The sequence below is a fragment of the Caretta caretta genome, chromosome 5 (assembly GCF_965140235.1).
Source record: "Caretta caretta isolate rCarCar2 chromosome 5, rCarCar1.hap1, whole genome shotgun sequence".
Classification (NCBI taxonomy): Eukaryota; Metazoa; Chordata; order Testudines; family Cheloniidae; genus Caretta; species Caretta caretta.
This window is the reverse complement of record NC_134210.1, coordinates 131070669-131096404: the sequence shown is the minus strand read 5'-3', so window position 1 is coordinate 131096404 and position 25736 is coordinate 131070669. Positions and strand designations below refer to the sequence as shown.

Genomic DNA, 25736 nt, shown 5'->3' with positions numbered 1-25736 from the left:
TGGAGGGGAGGGATAGGATACAGAAGGACCTAGACAAATTGGAGGATTGGGCCAAAAGAAATCTGATGAGGTTCAATAAGGATAAGTGCAGGGTCCTGCACTTAGGACGGAAGAACCCAATGCACAGCTACAGACTAGGGACCGAATGGCTAGGCAGCAGTTCTGCGGAAAAGGACCTAGGGGTGACAGTGGACGAGAAGCTGGATATGAGTCAGCAGTGTGCCCTTGTTGCCAAGAAGGCCAATGGCATTTTGGGATGTATAAGTAGGGGCATAGCGAGCAGATCGAGGGACGTGATCGTTCCCCTCTATTCGACATTGGTGAGGCCTCATCTGGAGTACTGTGTCCAGTTTTGGGCCCCACACTTCAAGAAGGATGTGGATAATTTGGAGAGAGTCCAGCGAAGGGCAACAAAAATGATTAGGGGTCTGGAACATATGAGTTATGAGGAGAGGCTGAGGGAGCTGGGATTGTTTAGCCTGCAGAAGAGAAGAATGAGGGGGGATTTGATAGCTGTTTTCAACTACCTGAAAGGGGGTTCCAAAGAGGATGGCTCTAGACTGTTCTCAATGGTAGCAGATGACAGAACGAGGAGTAATGGTCTCAAGTTACAGTGGGGGAGGTTTAGATTGGATATTAGGAAAAACTTTTTCACTATGAGGGTGGTGAAACACTGGAATGCGTTACCTAGGGAGGTGGTAGAATCTCCTTCCTTAGAGGTTTTTAAGGTCAGGCTTGACAAAGCCCTGGCTGGGATGATTTAACTGGGAATTGGTCCTGCTTTGAGCAGGGGGTTGGACTAGATGACCTTCTGGGGTCCCTTCCAACCCTTATATTCTATGATTCTATGATTCTATGAAAGGGAAGGGTTCCTGCCTCATACTAAGAAAGCAGGACAAACAGCAAGTTATCTCAAGCGCCTATACACAAATGCAAGAAGCCTGGGAAACAAGCAGGGAGAACTGGAAGTCCTGGCACAGTCAAGGAATTATGATGTGATTGGAATAACAGAGACTTGATGGGATAACTCACATGACTGGAGTACTGTCATGGATGGATATAAACTGTTCAGGAAGGACAGGCAGGGCAGAAAAGGTCGGGGAGTTGCACTGTATGTAAGGGAGCAGTATGACTGCTCAGAGCTCAGGCATGAAACTGCAGAAAAACCTGAGTGTCTCTGGATTAAGTTTAGAAGCGTGAGCAACAAGGGTGATGTTGTGGTGGGAGTCTGCTGTAGACCACCAGACCAGGGGATGAAGTGGACGAGGCTTTCTTCCGGCAACTCACAGAAGTTACTAGATTGCAGGCCCTGGTTCTCATGGGAGACTTCAATCACCATGATTTCTGCTGGGAGAGCAATACAGTGGTGCACAGACAATCCAGGAAGTTTTTGGAAAGTGTAGGGGACAATTTCCTGGTGCAAGTGCTGGAGGAACCAACTAGGGGCGGAGCTCTTCTTGACCTGCTGTCCACAAACCGGGAAGAATTAGTAGGGGAAGCAAAAGTGGATGGGAACCTGGGAGGCAGAGACCATGAGAGGGTCGAGTTCAGGATCCTGACACAGAGAAGAAAGGAGAGCAGCAGAAAACAGACCCTGTACTTCAGAAAAGCAGACTTTCACTCGCTCGGGGAACTGATGGGCAGGATCCCCTGGGAGAACAACATGAGGGGGAAAGGAGTCCAGGAGAGCTGGCTGTATTTTAAAGAATCCTTATTGAGATTACAGGGACAAACCATCCTGATGTGTAGAAAGAATAGTAAATATAGCAGGCGACCAGCTTGGGTTAACAGTGAGATCCTTGCTGATCTTAAACACAAAAAAGAAGCATACAAAAAGTGGAAGATTGGACAAATGACCAGGGAAGAGTATAAAAATATTGCTCGGGCATGCAGGAGTGAAATCAGGAAGGCCAAATCACACCTGGAGTTGCAGCTAGCAAGAGATGTTAAGAGTAACAAGAAGGGTTTCTTCAGTTATGTTAGCAGCAAGAAGAAAGTCAAGGAAAGTGTGGGCCCCTTACTGAATGAGGGAGGCAACCTCGTGACAGAAGATGTGGAAAAAGCTAATGTACTCAATGCTTTTTTTGCCTCTGTCTTCATGAACAAGGTCAGCTCCCAGACTACTGCACTGGGCAGCACAGCATGGGGAGGAGGTGACCAGCCCTCTGTGGAGAAAGAAGTGGTTCGGGACTATTTAGAAAAGCTGGACAAGCACAAGTCCATGGGGCCGGATGAGCTGCATCCGAGAGTGCTAAAGGAGTTGGCGGATGTGATTGCAGAGCCATTGGCCATTATCTTTGAAAACTCATGGCAATCGGGGGAGGTCCCGGACGACTGGAAAAAGGCTAATGTAGTGCCCATCTTTAAAAAAGGGAAGAGGGAGGATCCTGGAAACTACAGGCCAGTCAGCCTCACCTCAGTCCCTGGAAAAATCATGAAGCAGGTGTTGCTCTTTTAAGACTTCTAAAAGCATGCTCCATGCCTTGTCCCTCTCAGATTTTGGATGGCTCTTGAGATTTTTAAACCTTGGGTCAAGTGCTTGTAGCTATTTTTAGAAATCTCACATCGGTACCTTCTTTGCAGTGTGTCAAATCTGCTGTGAAAGTGTTCTTAAAATGAACATGTGCTGGGTCATCATCCGAAACTGCTATAACTTGAAATATATGCAGAATGCGGGTAAAACAGAGCAGGAGACATACAATTCTTCCCGCAAGGAGTACAGTCACAAATTTAATTGATGTATTATATTTTTAATGAGCATCATCAGCATGGAAGCATGTCCTCTGGAATGGTGGCCAAAGAATGAAGGGGCATATGAATGTTCAACAGATCTGGCATGTAAATACCTTGCAACGCCAGCTACAAAAGTGCCATACAAATGCCTGTTCTCACTTTCAGGTGACATTGTAAATAAGAAGCAGGAAGCAGTATCTCCCGTTAATATAAACAAACTTGTTTGTCTTAGCGATTGGCAGAATAAGAAGTAGGACTGAGTGGACTTGTAGGCTCTAAAGTTTTACATTGTTTTGTTTTTGAGTGCAGTTATGTAACCAAAAAAATCTGCCTTTGTAAGTTACACTTTCATGATAAAGAGATTGCACTTCAGTACTTGTATGAGGTGAACTGAAAAATACTATTTCTTTTATCATTTCTACAGTGCATATATTTGTAATAAAAAATAATAATATAAAGTGAGCACTGTGCACTTTGTATTCTTTGTTGTAATTGAAATTAATATTGAAAATGTAGAAAAGCATCCAAAATATTTACTAAATTTCAATTGGTATTCTATTAAGTGCGATTAATCATGATTAATTTTTTAATTGTGATTAATTTTTTTGATTTAATTGCGTGAGTTAACTGCAATTAATTGACAGCCCTAATTTGTAATATAACTTACAGTTCTAGTTTCTGGAAATTAATGGCTAAATAAGGTTTGCACAAAATACTGCTATTTCAGTTATGATTCCATCAGACGTATTCTGAATATAACAGATTTATTGAACTAATTTTGTAATGGCATCTTAGTACCTCTGCTATCTGAACTAACACCATCAGGTATACCTGAATGATAGCATGGAAGAAGCAAATGCCAAAAATCATTTTCCTCCAATTTATGCCAAGGATATTGTCTTCAAAAAACGTAGTCGTCATCTCTGTGAATGCCCGCCTGATGTTTGCACGAAGTCCTTTTGGAGGCTCATTGGTTACCTGAATTGGGAAAAATAACCAGTTCTTGTTATATACGTAAGTCTGCTCTCCATTTTTTTACTGCAGTGCTGTCAAGTGATCACTTGAATGGCTATCTGCATGTAAATTGTATTTTCTACATTGAGGAGACTCATCTACATTAAGCTTTAGGTTTTAACCAAATGAACACATTGATTATTTCCCCTAGAAAACATATGGAAATGAAAAGCTATGTTATGAAAATAAGGAAAATTGGAGCAGAAAGAAATTGGAAAAAATGTGCAGGCACAAATTAGAATAAATAAATAAAAATAGCAAAAAGGGTGATTCAAGTACACACTATTGCAATTTATCTGCTTTATTTAGACAACAGCTTCCAGCTTCCGGATCTTGGTTTAGCAGAAGGCTGTCCTACTGGGCAGAAAGACTGTCCAGCCAGCAGTAGTCAGTATCTTGATTTAAATGGATTAGGGTTACAAAGATCAGGAGGGACAGCAGAGTTCATGCCAGGGTAAGCTCTTTCATTCAGCAGGGTATTCCATTTGGTGCTGTCCCAGGCTACATTTGTAAGGAGCTAGAGCTTGCCAGCCTTGAGTGTCTGGATTAGAGTGAAGGTTACTTACGGAACTACTGGAAAGTGCTCAGATCCTATGGTGATGAGTATAGTATAAGAACCTATATAGAACAGAATCAAATGGACCAGACTATGATAGAATCCATGTGTTGGCTTCAACAAAGAAGGTGTGAGTGGTGGACCTTTCTGATTTTTCTGTTTTTTCACAACGTAAGTTCCACTGGGGAAGGGAGAACATTCCTGGAGTTTTATTAAAGGGAAGGGCATGTGCCTCCCACATTCTAATGAGCACAATATGTTACAACTACATTTTCTATAGTATCTTTCACATATAATATATCCCATAATGCTTAACTGAGTTAACTAGTAAAGTTATACCAAGCTAAAAAATAAACAAGAAAACAGAGGGAGAGAACAACAACCTGGTATACACAAGGGATATATAAAACTGTTGGTTTCAACAGCAGTTCTCTAAGATGACAACCCATAGGGAGCACACTGTCTGTGCCCTGGCATAGAAGCTTGTAGCCTTGAAGAAAACGGTGTCTGATGGGTACACTCACCCTTCCTACCATCTGAAGGGTTCCCCGTAACTCCTTTCAGTTCTGCCATTAATTCAGGAATCTTTAACTCAAGACTTGGCAGAAGTAGGGAGGTTGTGTAGGCAGTCATCCTGAAGAACCATGGGAAGTAACCATTTTTCCTTCTTTAAGAATAGAAAAGACAGTTATCTCTGGAGCAGCGTGTGTATGCCACGGTATAAGGGGTGCCGTCAGTCCCCCCCACCCCTAGTTCCTTCTTGCTGGAACTCCAACAGTGGGGAAGGAGAGTGGGTCATGGAATGGACATGAGCAACACATCTTGAAGAACACCAGTTATAGAAAAAGGTAACTGTCTTTTCTTCTTCGAGTGCTTGTTCACGTCCATTCCATATTTGGTGACCCCCAAGCAATACCAACGGAGGTGGGCAGGAGTTCATGGACGTGTAGCTTGTAACACAGCTCTGCTGAACCCAGCGTGGTCTCTGGCCTGTTGTGTGATGGCCTAGTGTGCTGTAAACATGTGAACCAAAGACCATGTGGCGACTCTGCAAATGTCCTGGATGGGGGCGTGTGTCAGGAAGGCTGCCGAGGACACCTGCACTCTCGTTAGGTGGGCTTTCACCAGAGGCGGTGGTTGGACCTCACCACCAGCTCATAACAGATCCGTGATCTAGGAAGTGATCCAGTTGGAGATCCTCTGAGAAGACACTGGAAGACCCTTCATCCTGTTCACTGTTGCGATGAAGAGCTGTGTCGACCTGTGAAAGGGCTTGGTATGCTCTAGGTAAAACACCAAGGCAGGTTGCATGTCCAAGGCATTCAGCTGCCTCTGCTCATTGGTCTTGTGCAGCTTAGGACAGAACACTGGGAGGAAGATGTCCTGGTTGATATGGAAGGAAGACACCACCTTCGGCAGGAAGGCTGGATGTGGTACCAACTGTCCTTTATATTTGTAGAAGACCGTATATGGCGGTTCCAAGGTCAGGGCTTTAATCTTTGACACTCACCTAGTCGATGTCACTGCCACAAGGAAGGCGACCTTCCACAATAGGTGGGAAAGGGAACAAGAGCCGAAGAGTTCAAAGGGCATACCCGTGAGTATGGAGAGAACCAGATTGAGGTCCCATTGTGGGACAGGATCCCTAACGAGCAGGAAGGGCCTTTTGAGGTCTTTCAGGAACCTGATGGACATCTTGTGTGAGAACACCGGATCGGTGGAGGAAAAGCCAAGATGGCAGTAGATGAACCTTGATAGAAGAGAGGGCCAGGCCCTGATTCTTTGAGAGGAGCAGGTATTCCAAGATTGACTGCAGGGAAGAAGCTACACTCAAATGCCCAGTTGGAGAATCTCGTCCACTTTGCCAGGTAAGTCGCTCTAGTGGAGGGTTTTCTACTTCCCAAAAGGACCTGCTTCACCTCCCTGGAGCAGGCTTGCTCCTCCGCGTTCAACCATGCAGCATTCATGCCGTGAGGTAGAGGGAGGTGAGGTTGGGGTGCAGGAGGCGACCGTGGTCTTGCGAGAGAAGGTCTGGGAGGTCGGGCAATGGCCATGGCAGGGCTACTGCCAGATCCAACAGCATGCCGAAGCAATGCTGGCGCAGCCATGCCAGGACAATCGTAATGATTCAAGCCTTATCACTCTTGATTTTTGACAGGAGTCTGCTGACGAGTGGGATGGGTGGGAATGCATACATCAGATCTCCCGACCAGGACAGGGGAAAGGTGTCAGAGAGCCTTGCCGAGGCCTTACAGGGAGCAAAACTGATGACATTTCCTCTTCTGCCTGGTAGCGAACAGGTCTACTTGGGGAGTTCCCCACCTCTAGAAGAGCTTCTGGACCGCTTCTGAGTGGTGTGACCACTCGAGGTCAGAAAAGAAGGACCTGCTGAGGCAATCTGCCAGAGTGTTCTTGACACCGGGAAGGTGACAGGTCTCTGGGTGGATAGCATGCTGGATGCAGAAATCCCTTAGGCAGGGTGCTTCTTGACAGAGTGCCGATGAGCGCGCTCCCCCTTGCCTGTTGATGTAAAACATCAAGGCTGTGTTTTCCATAAGCACTCGAACCACTCAGCTGGATAACTGCAGGAGGAAAACCGCGAAGGCTAGGTGAACCACCCTGAGTACTTTGACATTTATATGCAACGTCATCTCCTCTGCGGACCACATACTTTGCGTCCACGTCACGCCGAGGTGCACTCCCCAGCCAAGGGGCGAGGCATCTGATATCAGCGACACCAAAGATAGTGGGCTGTCGAAAGGGACCCCGTTGAGGATCGTTCCACGGTCAGTCCACCACTGCAACATGGTGAGTACCTTTGGTGGGATGGTGACGACCTTGTCTAGGTGATCTGTGGATGGGGCATAGACCGTAGCCAACCACTGCTGGAGGGGTCGCATCCGGAGCCTCGCATAGTGGACAATGTATGTGCACGCTGCCATGTGGCCCAGCAGCCGCAGACAGACCCTGGCTGTTGTGAAAGGAAATGCGGAGACTCCAGTGATGAGGTCCCCATCATCTGGAACCTGTCATGCAGCAGAAATGCCTTTGCTCTGGTGGAGTCAAGGACCACCCTGATAAACTCTATCCTTTGTACAGGGACAAACATTGATTTTTCCTTGTTTATCCACAGGCCTAACCTCCTGCACGTTGTCAGCAGCATTGCAATGGTGTCCTGGATCTGGAGTGACCCTTGACCAGCCAGTCATCGAGGTATGGGTAGATCAGGATACCTTGACGTCTGATATGAGCCACCACCACCAGCATGCACTTTGTGAACACCCTTGGTGCTGTTGCCAGGCCGAAGGGGAGCACTGCGAACTGGTTGTATGCGGATCCCACCGTGAAGCGGAGGAAGCAACTGTGTCCTTGAGAGATCACTATATGAAAGTACACATTCTTCAAGTCAAGGGCAGCGTATCAGTCTCCTGGATCCAGGGAGGTGATGATGGAGACCAGTGAGACCATGCGGAACTTCACCCTCTTGAGAAACTTGTTGAGGAGTCGCAGGTCCAGGATGGGATCAGAAAGCAATGGGAGTAGAACCCCTTGCCCTTGAGGTGTAGGAGGACTTCTTCCACAACCCCTGCCTGCAGCAGGACTTGTACTTCCTGATGCAGTAGACTCTTATGAGAGGGGTCCCTGAAGAGGAATGTGGAGAGAGTGTGGGATGTGGGGTTTGAAACAAATTGGAGAGTATAGCCCTGCGCCACAGAATTGAGGACCCAACGATCTGAAGTTATAGACGCCCAGTCTGGGAGGAAAAAAGAAAGGCGGCTGGAGAAATGGAGGGGGGCAGGATCCAGGACAGTGGCTGGAATGTCGCCCTCGGGCACACCCTCAAAATGTCTACTTTGATCCCTGCTGGAAGCGGGAAGAGCCAGCCTGCGTTGAGGCAGATGGCTGCTGGCCCTGACAGCACTTGTAAACCTTGCCCTTCCTATGGAAGGGTTCCTGTCTAGGCTGGCTGCGCTACTGATGGGGAGGCTGCAGCTTAAGTTGGTTTCTTTGCTGCCCTGGGGTGTACAGGCCCAGGGTCTTGAGTGTGGTGCGTGAGTCCTTTAGCTCGTGCAGCTTATTGTCTGTTTTCTCTGCAAACAGGGCCTGGCCATCGAATGGGAGGTCTTGGATGGACTGTTGGACCTCAACTGACAAGCCCGAGGACTGCAGCCAAGCCACTCTCCTCATTACTATGGCTGAGGCCATGGTCCGCGCTGCAGAATCAGTCATGTCTGAAGCTGCCTGCAGTGCCGCCCTCACCACTCCCTGCCCCTCTTCCAGGATGGCCTGGAACTCTTTCCTGGGGTCCTCTGGGAGGGAGTCAACAAATTTGGCCATTGACTGCCAAACATTAAAATCATAACAGCCCAATAGGGCCGGATGGTTCACCACCCTCAGCTGTAGGCTTGATGACAAATAAACCTTACTCCCAAAAGAGTCCAGCTTCTTCACCTCTTTATTTTTGGGAGTAGCCCTGGTTGTCTCTGACTTTTCTGCTCATTGACTGCAGGCATTACTAACGAGTTCGGGACAGAGTGGGTATACAAGTACTCATATCCTCTTGCAGGCACATAATACTTGTGCTCCACCCGCTTGGAAATTGGGGGTACCAATGAGGGGGTCTGCCAGAGGGCTTTGGTAATTTTGGCCAGCCCCTCATAAACTGGCAGTGTGACTCTAAAGGGAGCTGCTGAGCTGAGGACGTGGAAGAGGGTGTCAGAGAGCTCCTCCAACTCCTCAGTTTCTAGCCCCAAGTTCGAGGCTACTCTCCTCAAAAGCTCCTGATGAGCTTTGGCATCGTCCCGGGAGACCGCAGGTGGGGGCCCCATGTTGGCCTCATCAGGGTATGAGGAAGAGGATGTGGCTGCAGCAGGTGCCACCACCTCTGTGACCTACTCAGCAGGACCTTCTTCCCCCATCTGTTGTACATGGGGGGTCCCAAGCAGCGTGGCCTCCATTTCACACAGGCAGAAGACCATGGCAGAGGGCTTTTCAGAGACTCCCAACACTGACTGATGCTCACGGGTTCCAAGGGTGCCTTGGCATGGGCCATTGACATTGAGGCCATGATAGTCCTGTTGGTGCTGCGCGAAGGACCAGTGCCATCAATGGAGGACCTTGACCCACATGCAGGTGCTCTTGGTCCGACTCCAAGCCCTAGGATGAAGGGCCCTGCTCTGGATACTGGGACTGTACTGAGGGTGACCAGGTGTCTCGGTCCCAGCAGTGTCCACTGCCATGCTCCGAGTGGGATCTGTACGCGGGCGACGACTCACCGCACCGAGATCCCGGTGACCGATGTCTGGCGTATCTGAAATGGTACCCCGGTGATCTTTGCCTAACGCTTCCTGACAGGTGCCGATCCATGGAGCGGGAGCAAGAGCGTGACTGATGCTGCTATGTTGAGCATCGATGCTGGTACGGCAACCTATGTCGGTTGGCCAGTGACTGGTACTGAGAGTCCTGATGGAGGCTTTAGCTGGAGTGGCTTCTAACAGAAGGGGAGTGGCTACGACCATCCCAGTACTGGGGTCGTGGGGTTGAGTGTGTCTCAGTAGGTCTACGCCATACTACCGGTGACCAACGCTTCGAGCCCGCAAAGCAAGGACCAGAATCCAGAGACTGGCGCCGAGGGCTCTGACTGGTAGGCAGCCCTATGTCCACGGTGTGGTGGATCTGTGTGGATGAGCACTGGCGGGACGCTCCCTGAGGTGGTGAGCAGAGCTGCACTGACAGATACCGAAGGAATGGTCCAAAGGCAGGCTGACCCCTTGATTTGGGAGCTGCCGTCACCGGTGTGGGCGGCACCAGGAGGGACAAGATGTGGAAGTGGAATTTCACCTGACGACAGCACCAGCAGGTCGCTCTGCACCAAAGCTATGGAGTCCAATCTTACCTGCTCCAGCGCCGACTCCGTAAGGAACACTTTAAGTTGGATGTCCCGCTCTTTCTTAGCGCGAGGCTTAAACCCCCTGCAGATCTGACACCTGTCGCTGAAGTGAGATTCCCCAAACACCTTAAACAACTGGTCGGGGGGGGTCACTGACTGGCTTAGGCTTCCTACAGCAGTTGCAGTTCTTAAAGCCCGGGGCATGCCCCATCCCGAGCCTAAGTCCCATCTGAGACAATTATAAACTAAATTAAACACACTAAGGGAACTATTTACAAAAGAAAGTTTGCAACGAACAGTTCTAGAGAAAGAAAAGTTTGCCGAAGCAAAGGAACGTTCCAGCACCATCACTGGCAATGAGAAGGAACTTTGGGGGAGGAGGCAGCGGCGCACCTTATACCACAGCATATGTGCGCCACTCCAGAGGGTGCCAGAGCCGGTCCCCTACAGATACCACTAAGGGAAAAGCTTCCAGCACCAGTGCATGTGGTGAGCACACACGCCTAACATGGAATGGACATGAGGAAGCACTTGAAGAAGAATAGAGAGCTCCCCTCTCTTGGTACATTAGCCAGCAGCAGTAATTGTCCAGCAGGTGGTCAGAGGAGATAAAAGAGATCACCAAATTTGTTCTAGAGATCAAGTTGAGGGAGTAATGCTGTGAAAAGTACATTTAGAACTCCAAGGAGAAGCCTTGTATATTTTGACGGTGAAGACTGTGCAAAAAGATGCTTTAGAAGCTGTTCTGGACCTAGTTGAGTGTGCTCTGATATTCCCAGGTGTCTGAACACCTGTCAGGTCATAAAATCATGTATACATACTCTGATCCATTTGGACAGCCTGTAAACTGCAATGGACTGAACCCAGGCCTAATCCCCATATGCCACAAAAAGTTTGAAGGACTTGGAGATAGATATGGTCTTACATAGATAATAACTTCAGGCCCTCTGGATGTCTAAGGCATGGAGCATGACTTCCCTGGATGTAAACGAAGCTGAGTAATATACAGGTGGGTTAATGGACAGATTGGGAGACCACTTGAGCCACAAAATTGGGGTGAGGACACAGGACTTAGTTAAAAGAGCTGATAAAATTGCAGCCACTTGGCAACAGGATTGGTGCATGCAGGATCAACATGGTCTATAAAGAGCTCTGCAGGGCAGAGGTGAGTCCTTTCCTGATTCATTCTGCATTCTCTTGAAATATCACGCTCCCTCTGATGGCATGGTTTTGGTGATGGTGGTTACTGAATATGTTATATTTACGGTACCACAATGGAGAAGAGACTATGGATTTTGGATTCCTTTTGGCTCGTCAGAACTTTGGACACCTTGAGTTTGTACTGGCGGGATTGCTGATTGTCAGCTGATCCCATTTAGTGTTTTTAAAGAAAATGATGTGTCTGGCCGTCCTAAATATAAAAGCAAAAGATACAAACATTCCAACTTGTAGAATATGCTTTTTGGATTTTGATTCATTAGAAAATACAGATTAGACATTTGATTTGAGATATGCCATAAATAATTTATTTCGTCCTTGAATTGTTCATTTTGCTTAGGGTTATTTCCAGATATATTACCTTGACAGAGTTCTGAAGGACAGTGACAGGAAAGGTTTCACTGGGCATGGAACTTAAATAGAGTCGAAAGCTCTCCTGAATAGAAACATCTGAAAACCAAAATAATGAGTACATTCACTACACTCCTATGAAAGAGTTTAGTTAAAATTCATACACAAATCTTAAACAATTTGCTATAAGATCTATCTTTCCAACGATTGGAGTATTGGAACTACATATACTATCTAATGTTCATTTATGATCTGGAAGAGGGAGTAAACAGCATTATATTTAAATTACAGGGGATAATTTGGGAAGTGTTTCAAACCCCAGTGGACATAAACAGATAGTAACAAGAAACATGGAGAGCTTGGAGAGTAGGGACTACAGGGGAGTCAGGAGATAAAGCAAGACTCAAGAAATTGCATATGGAGAAAAATAATAAGAAATACAGATATTACTTCGGAAAGAAAAACCTGAAAAGCAATAATGCTGAAAGAGATTGAGGGATGATAGCAGACAGCTGGATATGAGATTGCAACGGGATATGGCAGCAAGAAATGCTAATATAATTTTGAGCTGTATTTGCAGAAGTATCATGTCATAAATAACACTCCCTCGGTACATGACTATAGTGGTACCAAACCTGGAATACTGTGTTCCATTCTAGGCACCTAAGTAATAGAAAGCTACAGAAAAATTGAATGGAGTACAGAGAAAAGCAACACAATAATTAAGGGAATGGAAGTGCTGACATACAAAGAAACAGTAAAAGAACTAAATGGCTGGAATTTTCAAAGGAGTCTAAAGAAATCAGGTGGCCAACTTCCATTGACCTTCAATGGGAGTTGAATTTCTAAATAGTCTTTATGGCTTCAAAATCAACCCCAATATGCACAGTTTGGCTAAGCACTAACTTACAGGGACAGTGAAGGAGAACAAACAAACTGTGGATTATGATGGTAGAGAAAGGATTAACAGGGACCCAAAGAGAGGCAAAAAGCAGACCAGCTGGGTTCAATTGCAGCTGCTGCTATAGAAGGATTGGTTTTCAGAGGACTTGAGGTGGCTGGGGAGAAGGAAGCTCTCAAAGAGAAGAGTTCAGCTCTCTGTGAGTCTGTGAATGTACTTGGAAAAGGCCTAGCAAGAAAGAAGGGCCTCTGGTTAGTGGCTGGAGTTTTCCCATGGGAGTTGGCTGAAGCAACCCGGACTTTAATTTTTATAATGTACAAAAAATTTCACTGTGAAGCAGTTAAAGTTGTGACCGATATTACATACATGGAACAAAACCACTAAAAGCAAGGAAATTACAGTGTAACCCATCTAACACACAGGTAGTCACCTACAAACACACACCTGGTCACTACAACAGACTACAACTTGAACTCTGCCCCTCCACAGCCTTCCTGTCTGCACATCCCCTTTTACCAAACTACCTGCTTCCAAACACCATTAGTAGTGGACATTTGGCGAAGTAGTTTGGTGTGTTGGGTGGAGTAGATCAGTGAGGACTGTGATGAATCATATGTATATCGCTCTGTGCTTCAGTTCCCAATCTGTGGATAGGGATAATATTTCCCTGTCTCATAGGGTGTTGGCATTGTGAGGATAAATTCATTAATGCAAATACATTCTTTAATATACGTGAGGTGAACAGATACAATGGTGAAAGCCTATAAACAAGCAAATGAAAATAATACATAAATGAGCACTATAGCACGTAGAATAAAGGTAATACTCTCTAATAGAATGAGCAACTTCTTAATCCTACAGATGACCATTTCTTTGGCTCTTTCCCATCTCATCAGCAAGACAAGCAAAAAGTGGAAAAGCACACTTCTGATTTGGCACTACCTTTAGGGACCTATATTGTATCACAGAAGGAAAACTACATACTTGGCTCGGTAAAGCTTTTTATAAGCTCTTCCATAGCTAACATCCATGAAACTGCTAGGTGACAGTTCTGCAGAAAAACCCAATTTCCTGTTTTCATTGCATCCTTTATCAGCTTTTCTGCAATAGGTCCTTGCCCTTGCCCTAGTGAAATTGACCGTAATCTGAAACAGAGAGAAAATTTTGTCAATGTTCATGATGCAAATATCTGGACATACAGTGACTTTTGAAATGGTAGGTATTTAGGATTTGTAGCTTTTAAAGATAGTGGCCAACATTTCCTAACTTGGGTGCTGAAATTTAGGCACCTCAATCCATATTTAGACCCTAAATTTTCAGAGACGCTGGGCACCTACAAATCCACTACAAATCCAAGTCTATGGGAGCTGAAAGAGCTCATAATCTCTGAAAACTGTACCAATGTTATTTAGGTGCCTAATATGGTTTTAGGAGTCTGATTTGACAGCTTTGGCTACAAATATAGAAATATAAATATATACAAATATGAAGATCTCTGAAGCATAGCTATAGTATATAGTTTGGAGGAGAACTAAAAAAATTATTTTAACATACATTAATGTACAGAGAGGGTGAAATCCTGATGCCACTAAAGTCAATGGTAGAAGTCAGTGAGGCCAGCATTTCACCCACAGACAGTACATGTTACAGTATAACTCAATGGAATAAATGTACAAGCATGAGAGAGTGGGATTTTCAAAGAAGATTAGATGAATTAGGTACCCAGTTCCCTTAAAATTCTTAGGGTTCTTTGATACCGGATACCCAGTTTCCATAAACTCCTTAGGGTCCTTTGAATATCCCAGCTGAATACCATGTCTAATAAAACTATGTAATTTGTACCGTTCTGAATATCCTCGTTCTTTTGCGAACCTCTGGAAAGCTCCCATGGGGTCAGAGCCTGTGCTTAGGATAAACACCAAAGGAGTTGAAGAGGACATGTCTTGATAAAGAGTCCCCAAGTCAACTGGGGGATTCTCTATGAATTGTTTTCCAAGGTTCTCTATTACAAACTCAGTAAGTGCAGAGACCACCTGAGGATATGAAAACATACCAATTTACAAACAGAAAGAGGCACAGAGAACAGTATTTACATTTGACTGTATACCCTTTCAGGCCAGGACTGTATCTTTGTATGTCTTTGTAGAGCACCATAAGACCCAGTCCTCACTGGGGCAAATACAAATAATAAAGACTAATTAATCAGTGGTGAAAATCAATCAGTCTTCCAAGTTCAAAATCACTACGATCCCTTCAACCGACCACCTCCCGAAACCCATAAACAGAAAACATTCACTGCATTGTGTTAACTCAAACACGCCACAGTTAGTACTAGGGGCATTTCAAAAAGTTTGATTCAACATCCAAAAAGTTTGGATAATATAATAAGAATTGGCAAACTAGAACTGACCATGGTCCACAGAAGCATGTGAGTAGCCTCTATGAAGTCAAACTTCCCATTGCACTCTAAACTTCACAGACTTTGCAGCAGACCCATAGTAAATATAAACTAATTAAAAAGGGAGAGATTGTGACTGGTACAAGGACGCTCTCTCCATCCTGCCACCCATGGGCCAGTCATAAATCTCAGTCCTTCTGCTTGGAAGAGTACAGGGACCACTCCTGCAGCAGATTCACATAGTCCCAAAGAAGATAGAGAAGGGGTCTAGCCCTCTTTTCCATACAGATCCAATCTTCCATTGGGAAGGTCCATCTTTGCATCATCCCCTCTTCAAGCCAACATCCAAATGACACAATATGGCCCAAAGTAAACAATTTTGCAAATTCTTGTAGCTTTGGTGTGGATGCAAATTTCTGTATATTTGGATTTTACCTTTTCTTCCATAAAACTTTTCACAATAATTAATTTCTGAAACATGCTTAGTCTTGTGTCCCAGGAAGCTTTCACGGTGCCTTCCTTTTTTAATTCTTCAGTTTGCTCTGCAGAAGGGGAGGGTTCAGAATCATATGTTTCCGAAGTTTCTGGGTTGACATGAATTTCAAGGCACCCTACAAATGACATTGGCATTAGCAGTGTCTTAAAGTTAGAATTTGCAAAGCTGAAATAATTCACAATGGTAAGGTGATATTTAAGATCACATTTTCAAAAAGGCAAAGGCTCTCTTCTGTACATGAGTTAGAGGTCTAACTGGCTCTTTGCATGCAATCATGGTGACTGTGTGACCAGCTGTAAGATTCTAACTTGGGGACAGACAATGTTGGATTAAGGCATAGGCACGATAGGCTCCTGCTGTCGCATAATTATGTCAGAATCTGAGCTTCAATTTTTTTAAATGGCTTTCTATCTCTCATGGTTTCAAAGAAAAGCTTGAAAAGGTGACCCAAGTGTAACTGATCTGTCTGCCAGAGCTTGCAGAGAGCCTAAAAAGATAGCTCTGAGAGGGGTAAGCTGCCCATTCATCTTAATTAGGCGTTGCCTGCAGTATCACTGATTTGGGGGCCCCTGTCAACATCACTGCTGCAGAAGATTGTGTGTGCGGCAGGAGACATGTGCAGCACGCCCAGCCCACTCTTCTAATAAAGCAGATACATTTCAGCTATTGGGATAGAGTACTTGGGGGCCTCCTGGCTATTACCTCTGCATCACTGGGAGAAAGAGGGGGGCACTGTTGGTTCTGAGAGAAAAGATCACACTGGTGCCCTGCTTTTCCCAAGTAGTCAGGGGGAGCCCTGCTGCCGTTCGTGGGGCAGAGAAGGGAGCCCCTGCTGCTACTTTGAGGCCTTGGCAGAGATAGGGGGCCTCCTCTGCTGCTGCCCCCACTCTTCCAATGTGTGGAGCTCCAGACTGTTGAAAGAAGATCTCTGCCAAGTCCCCCAGCAGAGAGTATAAATGAGAGTAAAAGGAAAAGGCATCATTATGTCAAAGGGAAAATGGAAAAGTCCATCATACACATAACGAATGTCTTAAGGCTTTGAATAACCTGCCTGCTGCATTGGCTGAGTTACTGTTTCTGAAGCTGTTCAAAAATAGGTTTGATAAAATAGAAGTAGAATCAGTGCAGAAAACCCCCCTTGAAGCAGAGGTTTGGTAGAAGGAAAATGGCTTTTCCAATCCACTTTCTTATTTATCATGTTACCCAATTTAATGAAAATGTGTGTGGACAGTATTTCATTCTGAATTCCTTGAAAACTCGGGAGTGTTTCCTCTAAGTCACAACACATAAACCACGTGGTGTCTTCGAGCCATGGAACATCAGGCTTAGCAGGGCGTTGCTGTTGGAAAGATGAAAGAATCAGTGAAAATATGAAAGAAGAAGAAGGTAAATAAAAGCTCAACAAATATACGACTATTTTTAGTAGTCAAAATGTGAAAGCTGCACAAGAAACAAGTTTATTAATAGTGGCCCCAATTCAGAAAAGCATTTAAGCATGATCTTAAATTCATTCTTATTCAGAATGTCACTTAAGCACATGCTCAACTTTAAGTATGTGTTTAAGTCCCATTACGCTTAAAATTAAGTATGTGTTTAAATGCTGTCCTGAATAATGATGCTTTATTTGATTGGAACAAATAAGTAACAAATATCTAAAATAACTGTTCAAATGTTTCAGGCCTCAAAATGTATCATATCACATGATGGAAAATCATAATTAGAAGTCACCAAAGTCTCTATTGTAAAGACAAATTTAGACACCAACCTCCTTTCACTATCTACAAATTGCTTTGCAAAACCAAAAATAGATATAATCATTTACTATTTTGTTTGTCATCAATCTACTCCAAATGCACCTTATCTAAGCCAGCAGAACCACGGAGGAAAAAATTCCATTCTGTATCTGTAAGTTCTTCTCTCTGCCGCATGATCTCAATACACAGCATAAAGCTGTAGATGAGTTTGTGTTGTTCAAAAAGGCCGCGGGAAACATTGGTATAAGTTGCATAGAGAGTCTGACTAAGCAGTATTGCCAGGCGCTGCTGCAGATTATTATTCTTTTCAGAAGTCTCAATAGTTGTATTAAATAACTGCAAGAAAAAAACAAACATAGTTTTGATGAGTTTATTTCTAATTGTTAATAATAGCATACTTCTAGATTAATTGACTGGACTAGAACAATGATTCTCAAACTCTGTCATATTGTACAACACTTCTTAAGCGAGAGATCCTCTCATACACAGAGCATGTCTCCTCCCAACCTCTCAGTAATGATTTCCATTTTTTTCTGCAATCGCTATAGTGCATGGAATTTTGAAGAAGTAATATTAAGAGAACAGTAAGAAGATACGATGATAAAATAAACTCGCTTTAATATGATGGGTGTGTCTTACATCCTCTCGTTTTGTTTGATAGAGATTACTCACCATTGTTACATAGAAAGCTCTGTGGACTACAGGGAATGCTCTAACAAGCACCACTGTTCCATGGACCAAAATTTCAGAACCACTGAACTACAAAAATAAGCTAACTTTGAAGAGTCAAGTACTCTTCAGGGTGCAGACTTCTTGTGAGATGCTGGAAAAATCGCTGACATTAAATATTATAAAACTCAGTTATTTAAATTCAGGCACCTAAACAACAGTGATTTTAAGAGGTGCTGACCATCACGTTAAATTTCTTGACTTTAGTAAAAAGAAAAGGAGTACTTGTGGCACCTTAGAGACTAACAAATTTATTTGAGCATAAGCTTTTGTGAGCTACAGCTTATGCTCAAATAAATTCGTTAGTCTCTAAGGTGCCACAAGTACTCCTTTTCTTTTTGCGAATACACACTAACATGGCTGCTACTCTGAAACTTGACTTTAGTAGAGTCTCTGGGTATTCTGCAGTTTTGAAAATCAGACAACTTATCTCTAGACACCTAAATGTATGTCTAAATTTGGAAACAGTACTTGGAATCATACCTGGAAGTTTTATAACATTACTAATTTTCCAAATGTATCATAAAATTAGAAACAGAATGAATTCTTTTTTGATGTAATGAAAAAACACTTCTTAAAGGCTTAAATTTTGTTGCCTGTTTTTTATTTATTTTTATATTTATAAAACTATTTCTATTCATATCTTCATTATACTAAATGCTATTTACTTCAAAGAAAAATGAAACTAACCTGCTTAAAATATTTTAAGGAAAACTGATACATGGGATCAATCTCTGACAGACTTGCAATTACAAAGTACATGACAGACCCTCGAGTAGCAACAGGGCGGTACTTTTCACGAGCAGCATTTATCTTCTCTTCAGTAGATTCTGCTTCTTTTAGCCTTGTTTTAATGGCACCAGATGTAACCTAAAAGAAACAAGTTTTAGTAGCATTTTAGAAAATATTTCATGATAGACAGAGCTCGGAGCACGAGGAGCAAGCTCTTCATTTGATGTTGATGGCACTGGTGTAATTTTATGCATCACTTGCCAAAGACATGTAAGCGCCATCTCATACTGAGGGAGGAATTTATTCTATTCCAAGAGCTACAGAGAACTTTTGGCTGTCACAAGCCAGAAACTCAAGATTCAGGTTTGGTTATGTCTTAGCTATTGGATATTTTAAGAAAAGAATATTAGTTCCCTTGATAATTTAAAATGAAATGCTAAGCATTTATGTAAATCAATGTATTATGCTGCATTTTGTAACTTATATTGACAATGTCATTAGTCAACAGCATTAGTTTACCCTAAAGAATAACTAGTAGGTTTTTATCAGAGGCAATATCCCAGAAGATCATGAAAAATTATAACAAGAAAAAAAAAGAAAGAGAAAAATATATTTAGAATGTTTACCAAATAATTAATTGAAGAATATAACCATACACAAATCAAGCAACTTATCAGCCTCAGTACTGAGAGGTGCTGGAGAGAATGGGAAAAAGAGGCTAGCTTAACATCATGCTAGAATGGTAGCCTAAACTCTGCTGGCAATTATGGGCCGGCTCCTAAGCCTCAATGAAGCGATGCCAATTTACTCCATCTGAAGCTCTGCCCCTACATGTAGATGACTACTCCAAAACTCTACCTGCAAATAAATGTATAATGGATGGGTCTGATTTTCCAGCTTGCCATGGTATTAGTTTAATTTATTACTCTTTTGAGAATGTGAATGTTATGGGCCAAAATCAGCCAGAAAGAGTTTAGAATGATAGGTTACATTTTCCCTAACCCAAATTATGCACTGTACTGATACTACAAGGGTAACAGTAATGCGAGCTTCCCCACACTACCCATCTGGTGGGTCTCAGGCCTGACCTGAAAGGACCACTTTTCGGAGTGACATGGTAGTTCATTCTTCATGGCTTGTTCAATACATGTCTGAGACCACCAATTAGAGGGCCAGCTTTGACCAACTGGGACTGTGGTTTTTGTAATGCAGACTTTTGCCCATTAAGAACTAGGCCAATCTCAGGAATTCTACAATTCACAGCTAGATCTTTACTACGGCTTTCACACTGAGTAGAATCTTACTTTGCAAACAGTCCCATTTGGTAAGACTGTATAGTCCTTATTCGCATTTGGGAGCAATTAGGCAGAGTCCCATTTACTTCAATGGGATTACTTGTGGAGTAAGATAGAATTCAATATGAACAACTGTAGCTGAACCTAGCCTTGATAAGCAAAGTGAAACCACTGCATAATTATCTCACATGAATTCTTTAAATAAGAAAACTATCTTTTCATAAAGCAAAAATCTCGAGCCAAATATACTTAGAGTGACAACCAATCAAGTTAGTATTTGCTAACAGATTCCACACAGTTAACAGCTATTCCTTATTGTAAGTGTAAGGGGAGATTGTGGTATCTCATACACAGTGTGGTAACTATTACCAAATGCTGACTTTTTAATGGCAACCACATTCGCAAAATATTTTTATGATAGTAACAAACAAACATGAATTTTGTAGAGTTAAATATTGCCTAGCTAATCTACAACATTAAAATTCTAATCTACAATATTAAAATACTAACGAAAACAACAGATAGGAAACTACTGGATATAATTCATTTAGATTTTTAAAATGGTTTTATATTGGGACACATGACCCCCAAGTCAGACTAACTGCATTACATGCGTCTGGGTTTTGAAAGCTTAGCCTATTATTTTAGGACTGTGGATCTGTAAAAGTCAATGTATAAAGGAGAAACATAAATCTGAGAATTCTTTCCCTGTGTAACATTTCATACAGCCCTAGATCGATCACTTATTTTTAATTAAAACAAGGTATTGTAAAAGTGAGTCTCCTGCCTTTGATTCCTGGAGTGTGTTGATGAGTTCTTCTTTGTCTAGGATGTTTCCCTCAGAAGTAAACAACATTTTTAGAATTTTGTCTTCAATAGCTTTCAACTGATTTTTATCAGCATTGATTCTCACAATGAGCTGGGTTCTTTGTTCCTCAAGCTCAGGTTTCTCCAATCGCACAACATCACTAGAAAAGACGTTTGAATTTCTGGTTAATAGCTTTATCACCTGTTCTCTCTTGCCCTCACTGCCTTTTTGTTTAGTAATCCAGTTCATTCCAACAAATTTTCCAAAACATTCCTGGCCCCTCACTCCATCCCTTCTGTGCTTCTCCAGTGGCATAATGGGAATGCAGAGCAATTATGGATTCCCACAACATAGGGGCAATCCCCATGTGGCATAGCGGATGTTACTAAGCAGTCTAGGAGTGAAACCAGAGTGTAATGTCCTCTGGCAGTCCAAGTCAAAGGAGCCAACGTAATTTCCAGCAGTTCTTAGGCTACTCTAAATTACATCAGGGCCATGCTGAGGATCAGGGAGGGAGCAGAAGCTTCCCTCCCACCCAAAGTCCAGCAGTGTAAGTTAGGGGATTTGGCCCTCTGCCATGGAACATGCAGCTCCATGAAGTTCCCAGGGGAACACAAAGTTACTGCCTAGCTAAGGTGTAAGATCAATAACCTTCTTTAACTGACTGTATAGGAAAATACTGCAGAAGATGTTAAAAAGTCACTGCTGTATTTGCTAAGTGTGACTGCAGGGTCACCACAGGTACTTCCTATTCTAAGAACAAGGTAAACTGTTGTCATCTTGGCTAGCTCTGTAAAGTAATTACTGGTACAAGGTGATAAGCACTGTTTAAGGATCTGAACAGAACAGAAATTGAGGCCCACAACCAGCAAAGCACTTAAACACGTGCTTAAATCTAAGTGCACAAGTAATTCCATAGTCTTTAAAGGAATTACTGTACTCACATGGTTACAGTTAAGCACAGGCTTAAGATGTGTGATGAAATGGGACTTTATAGAATACACCCACAAGATAAATATGTATATTTATATGTAAATCACTCTTTATAATTTAAAAATACATTTACTTACAGCTATATGTAAAGAAACTAGATATAACTGATAGAATATCAAATAGTAATAGTTATTTTAAACATAATTGTTAGTCAGTTATTCAGAACAGCAAAATACATCTGACCCATCGACCCAAACAAGACAGTTACTTACCTGTATTATTACTCTTGTTCTTTGAGATGTGAGTGCAGGTATGTATTCCACTCAGGTGTGTGTGTGCCCAGCGCACTGAAGCCAGAGAACTTTGCTTAGCAGTACCTGTATGTGCAGTGCTCGCACCTTCTGACCCAAGTAACCCCTGCCCAGGCTATCTAACAGCAGCACCACCCCAACTGGGCTCAGTTCCTCAAATCCCAGACTGGAGACTCCGATGCAGTGGGGATGGAGGGTAGATGGTGCAATATATGTCTTCACCCACATCTCAAAGACAACAAGTACAATGCAGGTAAGAAACCATCTTTTCTTCTTCAAGTGGTTACAGACGTGTATTCCACTCAGGTGACTCACAAGCAGTACTTGTGAGACAAGAGACTCAGCGTCTACTTAAACAGTGACTGCAGAACTGCCATCCCAAAGTTTGCATCTGACTTAGATGCCATTATAATAGCACAATATTTGATAAAAATATGTATGGAAGATTATGTAGCAGCCCTGCAAGTGTACAATACTGAAACATCGTTGAGAAATGAGATAGATGTCTGTTGGGCTCTCATTGAGTGAGCCTGTAAGTTACACACCTGGACATCCTCTGTGAGGAGACCAGCTGACCTTTCATCTGACAAAAAGTCAAGGTGTTGAATGAAATAGTTTAGTTCTTTCCAAATAGAATGCCAAGCACAGCCTCACATCTAACATCTGGATATGCTGCTCATTTGCATTTGAGTGTGGCTTCGGAAAGGATATAGGCAAGTAAATAACTTGGTTAAGGTAAAACTGAAACCACCATGGACAAAATCTTTGGCTATGATCTTAAGGAAACTTTGTCTCTGAAGAATTGAGTATATGGAGGTTATGCCAGTAAGGCTTGTAATTCTCTGACTCTTATTGTGGATGTTATAGCCACAAGAGGAGAGACAACAAGCAGGTTGCTATCGGCTCAAACAGAGGACCCATGAGGGCAGCCAGTATAGTATTAATGTCCCAGAATGGGACGATTTCCTTCATAAGTGGAAACAGATGGAAAATATCTTTCAGAAAATTGACTTTCCTTGGATCAGAGGATGGAATGTTGAGATTGCCAACAAATGAACCCTCAATGAGCTAAGACCTAGACCCAAGGACATCAAATATAAGAGCTAGCCCAAAATGTCCTGAACACAAGCTCACATGGATTGAATTCCCTTAGATCTTGACCAAACCAACTAAGTAGATGGTTTTCTACTATTAAGCAGGATCCTCTGAACTGCTTCCAAGCCTTGCCCTACCTACATGTCTAGCCATGTACAATCTATGCCGTGAGGTGTAGACTTTTCAGCACTGGATGAACAACCTGACCATGGTGCTGAGTCAGCAGGTCAGGAAGCAGATGAAGAAATGTGGGAGGTCCACAACTTGTATGCTGCTCTCGATCTTAAAATCAAATAGGCTGCCTCCCTGAAGGTGAAGAAGGATAGGCTGGTTGGCTAAAACTAGATTCAGAAGATCTTCTCTTCAGTGATGTCCTTTTCTTGGGAAGTCTTGCAGCCTAACAGAGTAGGATGACTGGTGAATGTATCACTCAGCGCAACATTGCTAGTGTTATTGCTGACCTACAAAATGACATCCCTTTGTGGTGTAGCTAGACACCCCCAGAAGACTATAAAGTAGCTCAAAAGTCCTTAAAAGAATGTAAAGTCTCATCAGTTCTCTCAGAAAGCAAAAACTGACCATCAAATGGTAAGTCCTCTATGGTCTGTTGAGCTTTAGGAGCTAGGCCAGAGATCTGTAGCCATGAGGCCATCCTCATCATCACAGCTGAAGTCACATATCTGCATGGAATATCTGCTACATCCAGTGCTGACTGTGAAGACGTCTTGGCCACCAAACAGCTCTCTGCAATAAATGCCTTAAACTCTTCCATGGAGAATTCTGGTAACTTGGCATCCCAATTTGCAAAGTCATATTTAGACAATCACGCTTGCTGGCTGGCAATTCACATTTGCAATAAGGAGGTTGAAAACACTTTTCTCCACATCAAATCTAACCTTTTAGACTTTGTATTTAGGTGTAAATTTACATCTCCCCTCCTGTACCCTCTCATTTGCCTCTGTCACAACCAGGGAATTAGGAGGTGGATGAGAAAAAAAATACTTGAAACCTTGCATGGGGACACAATATCTCTCATCGGTATGCTTAGCCATGGGTGTTATAGATGCTGAGGTATTCCACAGAGATTTGGCAAACTCCAATATCACTTCATTCATAGGGAGAGTGACTCTTTCAGGAGCTGAGGATTGACGAATATCCACTAACTTATGAGAGTTTTCCTGAACAAATTGAGCCTGAATATCCACTGATGATGCCATTCATCTCAGGAGCGCTTGATAAAATTTAAAATCCTCCAGTTCCGGAGATGAGGACTCGGGCACCGTAGCATCATCTGGTAAAGAGGCAGAAAAGGAAAGTGGAATCACTGGAATCTCTTGTGGTAACACATTTGACTGTATCAATGGATCAGGTTGCACCAGGTCAGAGGAAGCCCCCTTAGTCTGTGGCTGTAGCACAGGTGGCTCACTTGGAGAGACCATCTGAGGAACAAGTGATCTAGCCCTGGACTGAGCACATGATCAGGACCTCGCTGAATGAAGAATCACCCACAGATTCCTAAGAGGCTACAGTAGACAGGGATACAACATTAGTGACCAGTAGGAGATAGGCCTGGAAGCTTTGTCCCTACTGTAGGAGTGGAACAAATCCCAGTACCAATGATGATCCCAGGAGGTCTTGAAAATCTCTGAGTGGTACTGCAAAGGCAAAGGAGAGGAAGGCATTTCTGCACTTGATCTTGAAGTTCCTTCCAAGCCGTCTCATCCCGAATCATCTGCAGTCCAACACACTGGCCTAATTGGCATTATGATAGTACAGTCAAAGGCACTTTGAGTAGTGGTAAATGTATCACACACACATGCGGTACCAAAGCGGGCATTGGTACCAAACACTTAGCCGATGTAGACTGCGCCGGAATTGTTGTCGGTACTGAAGATAGCATCTGCCCTGGGTACCAAACAGGGTCCAGGCCCCTGTAACCCAGAGCTCTGTGTATGAGGCACTGCAGATGACTGTGCTGGCAATAACACTAAGTTGGCCACCAATCCAGGAGGTGCTGAGGACACCCAAGATGAAGCCACAGCTGTCGAATTTTCTAGACTAAGTGGCAAATTGGGAACAGACAGGCACAGCAATTCCACTGCTGCCTGATACATTGGTGTTGTGGAGACTGTCTGTGCAGACACCACTGTCATCAGTGCTGAACTCAATGGACAATCCCCTCCCCTGGATGGTACCAAGTGTTAGGATATAGATATTCAGGCCTGTCTGTAAAGGCCTACACTCTAAGAATTTAGATGTATTCTTATCACTTGGCTAGTGATAGAGGTATAAAAGAAAGAATCAAAATCACTGTCTGCTGGTGTAAGGGCCTTCTCTTTCTGTGACAGTCTGAGGCCCTGTTCTTAGGCTAAGGACTTTGGCTAAACAGCAGAGGCAGCCATAAGCTGGGAAGCGACCGGTCACATCCTCACATTCCAAACTAGTCACATTGAAAGAAGGTGCTATTGGGCTGTTAGGCACTATCAGGACAGGATTGTATTCCTATCACCTCCAGAGAAAGG

The 25736-nt window shown here is 43.5% G+C and overlaps 1 protein-coding gene across 5 annotated transcripts in view; it reads right to left on the bottom strand.

Annotated features, from left to right (window-relative positions):
• DNAH6 (dynein axonemal heavy chain 6) overlaps positions 1-25736 on the bottom strand; it is a 192412-nt gene that overhangs the window by 29972 nt on the left and 136704 nt on the right. For 3 of the 5 annotated variants that reach the window (XM_075128899.1, XM_075128901.1, XM_075128902.1), the window contains 9 exons: positions 20855-21035; positions 18731-18910; positions 17414-17647; positions 16761-16896; positions 15497-15672; positions 14506-14696; positions 13648-13808; positions 11773-11861; positions 3565-3711 (listed from right to left, as the gene is read on the bottom strand). In XM_075128899.1, coding sequence (XP_074985000.1) covers positions 3565-3711; positions 11773-11861; positions 13648-13808; positions 14506-14696; positions 15497-15672; positions 16761-16896; positions 17414-17647; positions 18731-18910; positions 20855-21035 — 1495 coding nt within the window. Of the gene's footprint in view, positions 1-3564; positions 3712-11772; positions 11862-13647; positions 13809-14505; positions 14697-15496; positions 15673-16760; positions 16897-17413; positions 17648-18730; positions 18911-20854; positions 21036-25736 lie in introns of those variants that run through there. The other 2 variants (XM_075128900.1, XM_075128903.1) reach the window with 2 other exon arrangements.